General features: G+C 39.7%; 1 protein-coding gene across 1 annotated transcript in view; it reads left to right on the forward strand.

Moving 5' to 3' along the window:
• The window catches only part of LOC106938918 (mannose-P-dolichol utilization defect 1 protein-like), a 9,737-nt gene extending 4,758 nt beyond the window's left edge, over window positions 1-4,979 (forward strand). Inside the window, exons 2-7 of the mRNA XM_015021122.1 lie at window positions 265-330; window positions 1,448-1,580; window positions 2,877-2,962; window positions 3,694-3,809; window positions 3,893-4,003; window positions 4,094-4,979. Of these exons, the coding sequence (XP_014876608.1) occupies window positions 265-330; window positions 1,448-1,580; window positions 2,877-2,962; window positions 3,694-3,809; window positions 3,893-4,003; window positions 4,094-4,216 (635 nt within the window). The 3' untranslated portion in view covers window positions 4,217-4,979. The remainder of the gene's footprint in view (window positions 1-264; window positions 331-1,447; window positions 1,581-2,876; window positions 2,963-3,693; window positions 3,810-3,892; window positions 4,004-4,093) is intronic.
• Window positions 4,980-6,182: the final 1,203 nt, after the last annotated feature.

Below are 6,182 nucleotides of genomic sequence, written 5' to 3' on the forward strand. Positions count from 1 at the left end.
GGTTTGTTTGCGGGTTGCTTGAGAGGGAGGAGTGGTTGGTGGGGAGAAATAATAAAGGTGGGGGGGGGGGGGGGGTTCCAGATGTGCGGCATATGTCGGCCGCAGGGGGGAGGGGAACATGTCGCTCTTGCAAACGTATTACGACTTTAATCAGCCATGCATGGGGACATAGCATTTAAACCTTACTTATTGTGCGGTTCAATAATTTGATGTGATCTGCATTTTTTTTTTAAATCGCTATTTCTTAAAATTATTATTTTCCAGCTCCCTGTCTAAAGTTTGTGTTGAACAAAATTGTCGGATTTTGGATCATACTGGACACATTTTTGGGTAAGACTGTTTTATATCAGAAAATAACAAAAATGTATTATTAATTTTTTTTTAAAAAGATGTGCAGTGGCTTGAAACCCTAAACTTTTACACATTCCTCATATTAAAGCCACAAGCTTCCGTTTATTTTATTGTGATTTAATGTAACTGATCAAGTACAGCTTCATTTGGAAATTGCAAAATATATCTATATATTTTGGAAATAAAAGTGCAGCTTGCGTGTGTATGTCCTGCTCTTTACTTTCTCATGTCCCAAAATAGTTCAGAGTTCATGGAATTAAAATAAATAAACCACCTGCATCCTATAATGAAGGCCTCAGAAGTTTATTAGAGAAAATTAGCAAACAGAAACAGAATCACTGGAACCAAAGAACACAGCAGACCAGTCAGGCATTAAGTTATGGAGAAGGTTAATGCAGGTTTAGGTTATAGAACAGCCTGCGACGTTTCGGTCCATCAAATAAAAATGTTCAGCTTAACTATCAGGTCAAGAAACAAAAACATTTATCAGAAGCAGCCAAGATGTTAGCCTTATCACTGGAGGAGCTGCAGAGACCTCCAGCTCAGGTGGGAGAACTTCTTAGCAGCCCTAAACAGATGGCCATCTCCAACTAGAACATGGAATTATTTATATCAAAATATATGATTTCAAAATCCAGTACCAAAGCTTAAAACTTTTTATGTTTTCCATCCAACCTCACTAAATGGGAATGATTACTTTTCCAAGGCACTGCAGGGCTGTCTTTATTTCCAATGAGCCTTCATCTAAATTTGCTCTTTGACTTTTCGTTACTTTGTGACGGAAAGCAATGATCTAATTAGAACAAGAGCCAGTGAACTCAGATAAACAACAGTGGCAGATTATGTCTCAATCTTTAAACAAAGACATCAGGCCACGTCATTATCATGCTGCCTGCATGCAGAAGCTGGGGCTTTCAGCAAGCTTCCACTTTACAATGCAGTCATGTTTGATGAATTCAGCAAGCTGCATACAAGATAACCAAACACATTTACTTAAGTACGTAAAGCATAAAAGACATCATGAATAGCTCCAGAGCACTTTTGTAGGTTTCCGCTCTCATTTTCTGTTTCCATGTCTGTCATCTGTCGTGAGCAGCACAGTTCCCTCAGCTGCTGAAGCTGCTGTGGAGAGGAAGTGCAGAAGGCCTGAGTCTGACTGCCTTCCTGCTGCAGCTCTATGCTTTATCATGTCCGGTTGTCTACGCTGCAGCCAACAACTTCCCATTCTTGTAAGTAATCAATAAACACTTAATAAGGAAGTCAAGGGTTGGTATTCAGTTATTTGTAAATAACTGAATACCAGACTACAGATAAGAATAGTAATGTTTGTTCTATTTTAAAGCAACTTGTTTCATGCATTTATAAAGAAAGCTTTTACAATTATCAGTAAGACTGAAGTGGAATGAATGTACCTGAATTTGAGTCTGTCTTTAGATGGGTTATGTATTTCTGTACATTCATTAGATTTATTTGTAGTAAGGTACTTACTGTGTTGTGAATTGATTGAGTAAAAATGAAAAAGAGGGAAGAAAATAAAATAGAACAGAATTGAGCTTCATCTACATGTGGCTGGGCTCTGTCTTAGAAATATGGTGAAGACCCTCCGTCCTGGTTCACAGTGGCACAGAGCCGCTTCATCAGAAGGACTCCAGTCAGGCTTTGGGTCAGGATGCCTTCAGGGACCTGCCTGTTGAAGGATTTCTGGGCATTTCACACTTAGTGGGATCTGAGGCAGAGGGACTAGATATTCTTTTCTGAGATCCTCAGACATGCGTAGGATTTGATGGATGGATGAACTCATTTCTCTGCTACTGATTTCTTAAATTGATTTTAGGGTTTCAACCTGTACTTATATGAACTACTTCTTTCAAAACAGAAACATAACAGGAATTTCCCACAGTAAGGGTGAGGGTTTTATATTTAGACATAACCAAATGACATGACTATTGAGCTGAATTATTAAATGTTATTTTTGTGGCATTTTAAACTAAATCGATTCAGCTTTCAGTTTCCTCCACTTTTTTGTAACTCATAGTTGTTTTGTAATTTAATCCATTGATTACTTTTCCACATATTTTCTTAATTTTCTTAGATTAAGTGTGTATTATTAAACAGGATTGCATAATAAATTGTTTTCATATTTCTCTTTACCGGCTTTTTGATGCAATAGTTTTGAGGACTGATTTAATCCAATCTGGTTCTATTTTACTTTGTAGTTTAATTTATCATTTAACTTGCTATTCATGTCCGTGTTGCTGCACTTCGATGGTTAATTTGTAAATACTTTCTTTATGAATACAGCCATCAGTGGGAGTGCAGCTGGTTGCAGAGTTTCCTGGGTGGCCGTCCATTTTCTGAATATTCAGCTTATCAGTTCCGCACTCCCCATTATGACTGCATTCAGATTCAAAGACTCTGGTTCTATTAGTGTCCAAACACTGCAGAGTAAGAAGCTTTTTCTATTTAATATCTGGCAGAGTATGTTTATTGGTGTGTCTGCGTTTTCTGTTTGAACTTCTGCACAGTGCCTGGGCTGAGAGGCTCTTCACCTTGGCTCAGACGGCAACCATCATCTTCCTCATCCTGCATTATCGCGGTGAAACCCTCAAAGGTCAGATTTGAATCAGTACTCATCCTAAATCTAGAAAATGAAGGGAAGCGGACATGCTGATTATTGTTTTATCATCAGTTCATAGTTAATGAATTATACACCTCGACGTAGAGATATCCCACGGCTGGGATCATCCATGACTACCTTAATCTGCTACAGGTGTTTTTTTTAACTGGCAAACTTTTTATAGGTTAAATCTTTCAGAAAGTAGTGAAATGTGTGTATGCACAGCACTTTAAAAGAAAATACAGCTGCACACTGCCACTCACTGATAGCACTGAAGGTGGTATTGTGATGATTCACTTCACTACTTTTTGGGCAACATGTCTCGCTGCTCAGGTTGTTTTTGCTCAAAAGCAACCACAATATATTTTCTGTTGCTAATTTCCATACCCAGCCACAGGGTTGTACACAGCACTAAAGCCTGGCCAATGATTCTGAAGCTGCAATAAGTGAAAGGGCTAAATGATATATTTTTAGGATTTTGGTATTAATCTAAAGTCTTACATTTTTAGGCTGCAAGTCTGAACTGGATAACTGTTAGAAGTTTTTTTTTTTTTAGATTCTTGCAGACTTTCCTGCAGTGCCACCTTGTGGTGTCTTTTCAAATTAACAAACTTTTTAACCATGTTTGTAACTATCAATTCAAAAAGGTCTCGCTTTCTTTCTCGTATTGCTAGGGTGAAGAGTACGATTTAAATCTTAGAAATGTGTGTGTATGTGCGTGTCAGGAATGCTGCTGCTCTTGAGTTTTGGTGGCGTAATCCTCCTCCTGGTTTCGTTTGCGGCTGCGGCCGTCGTCAGAGTGATGTACACCTCCACTCCGGCAGCTTTCATTTTGAGCAAGGTAGCGATCTATCAGTCTCTTCTTTCTGCAGATGTATGGACTCTCTTATGCGGACAGATGTGTGTCCTTATTACTTTTTCCAGGTTGTGCAAACAGTAACAAACCACCAGAAGGGCCACACAGGGCAGCTGTCCAGCCTGTCGGCGTTGCTGTCATGTGCAGGTGCTCTTGGTGCTGCCGTTGTTTTTGCACAGGTAAGCAGTCGGAAACAGTTTGATGCTGTACTCTTTTTCTGACTTATTTGGGATTTTAAACTCCGGCTTTGTGAAACGTTTTTCTTACAGGAGAGCGGAGGATCTTTAACTACTTTGTGTCACATACTGTCCACATGTCTCAGCTTTGTCCTAATGTCTCAGATCGCTTGCTACAAGAGGAGCGCTGGCTCTGCAGCCAAGAAGATGGATTAACTTCAGAGGCAGCAAGCGTTTCTATGACTAAGATGTTGATGTATGAATAATTTTAATATGTAGTTGTTGTACAACACTGTGTGGAGGATATGTCCTCTCTGTTTATTCTTATTAGAATTTTTGTGAAGTTTTTAATACCTTGTGTTTATAGGTTTGCTACGACTGTTAGCAGAATAAAACATCACGTGGCGCCCTCTAGTGGCACATGACTGGCAGCATTCTCAGATTTCAGTCCAAATGAGGATCTGTTAATGTCTTCTTTTTATTTAATGCCAGTCAGTTCTTATTTACCTTCAGAATATCCTCCATTTGTATGTTTGGTTTTTGAAAGGAGCTGGAAGTCATCTGGATAACACCTTAGATATTAATATTAATGAGCTAAGGGAGGAAAATACAAATTAAGATGAAAGAGCGCAAGGCAGATAAAGGGAGCAGAGGATTCCTGGCAGACAAAATGTTTTTAGACTTGCTTGGATACAGCGCTGTGTGAAAAGACAGTTTTATTAGCAATTAGCTTTTGAGGGTTTGACTGAGGGACATTTTTAATCACCAAATGAACCTCTGTAGGCAACACACCCAAGGTAAGATGCTGTTTTCTGCAGCTGCTCCTTTCTTATTGTTGGTATAAAACTGTTGTTTTGTTGTCAGAATCCACACAGAACCAACTCTGAGGCTCTCTTGGACCTTTAATCTGACCTGTTTATGAGTTTTTAATCTTTTGTCTTTGGTATTGAATAAACCTGAATGAGTGATTTTCATCTAACAGTGCTTGCCGATTAATTTTTTCCACAACCTCAAACAGTACCAAATAATAAAAGTACGTAGTTAAAATAAACTTTAGGGATATTCTCACCTCAAGTAAATGAGCACACGGGAGACGCAGTTTGTGTTACTCCAATTTCTCTTAGCTTATGAGAAACGGCAGAGCAACAGGCAGGTCAGAGTCCCAATACACCACCTACCGGTGAAACACCGGTAGACACCCATCGTGTCTAACCGGTAGACACCCATCGTGTCTAACCCCTGTTAACAAATAAAATATCTTCTTATCATGACTCCATAAATATTTAAAGAAATGCATGCTCTTTTTTCACTTTTGTGAGCACACACCAGTGGGCATCACAAGAAGTTTGACTGATAGACCGGCCCACCAGGTCGTGTTGTGGTTCTATTGACACCCTAACCCTAACCCTAACCCATGCTCACTGCGTGCTATTTTTACCCTTAGCAACAGTTGCCATGCTTCTGACAATGATGTCATCAGCATGACTTCAAATGATGTCTGTGTCATGAGGCCCTTCTGAGGATGACTTTATGATGTCATAGAGTCCATGACATAACCAACTGATCAGTTAGTTCTCTGATCAGTTACCACAAATCAGCCAACACAAGATCCATTTGAACGTTTTAGCTCACCACAATAAAGATGACTGACGAAAGCCCACAGAGGGAAATGGATGTGAGGCCTAAGGTCTCTTTTTGGACAAAAGTCAAAAAGACATTGTCCAACAAAGTCCATCCTGGCCAAAGAAGCCCAGATTATAAGAAAAGAAAGTTTCTCAGCGAACTTCTGTGGGAGGTAATTGAGAAGACTGCAGATGAACCAACTCTGCATCTTGTCCGACCCACATTTGAGGAACAACACAGCAAAATTTTGATTTTGCTACTGAGAAAAACTGGAGATATAAATGTGGACGTACTCTCTGAGGTGTCAGAAGAGCTCGCTGAAAGGATTTTCCAAAGTGTTGCGAGAGATGCATTCCACTTTGCCAGTGGACTGCATTTAATCGCACTGCTCGACTACCCAGAAGGACACGAAGTGATCGTGGAAAAATTCAAAAAGCACCTGGAGAATCCCGTTCGTCCAAAGAAGATGTTCACGTCCACAAAAAGAAAGATCCGAAAGACGTTGTTTCCTACTGAGGACTTGTACGCAGATGAAAACTGCCTGAGTGAAGATTATACT

The sequence above is a fragment of the Poecilia latipinna genome, unplaced genomic scaffold, assembly GCF_001443285.1.
Source record: "Poecilia latipinna isolate Pla-1442-1.1 unplaced genomic scaffold, P_latipinna-1.0 Scaffold2727, whole genome shotgun sequence".
In the NCBI taxonomy this organism is placed as follows: Eukaryota; Metazoa; Chordata; class Actinopteri; order Cyprinodontiformes; family Poeciliidae; genus Poecilia; species Poecilia latipinna.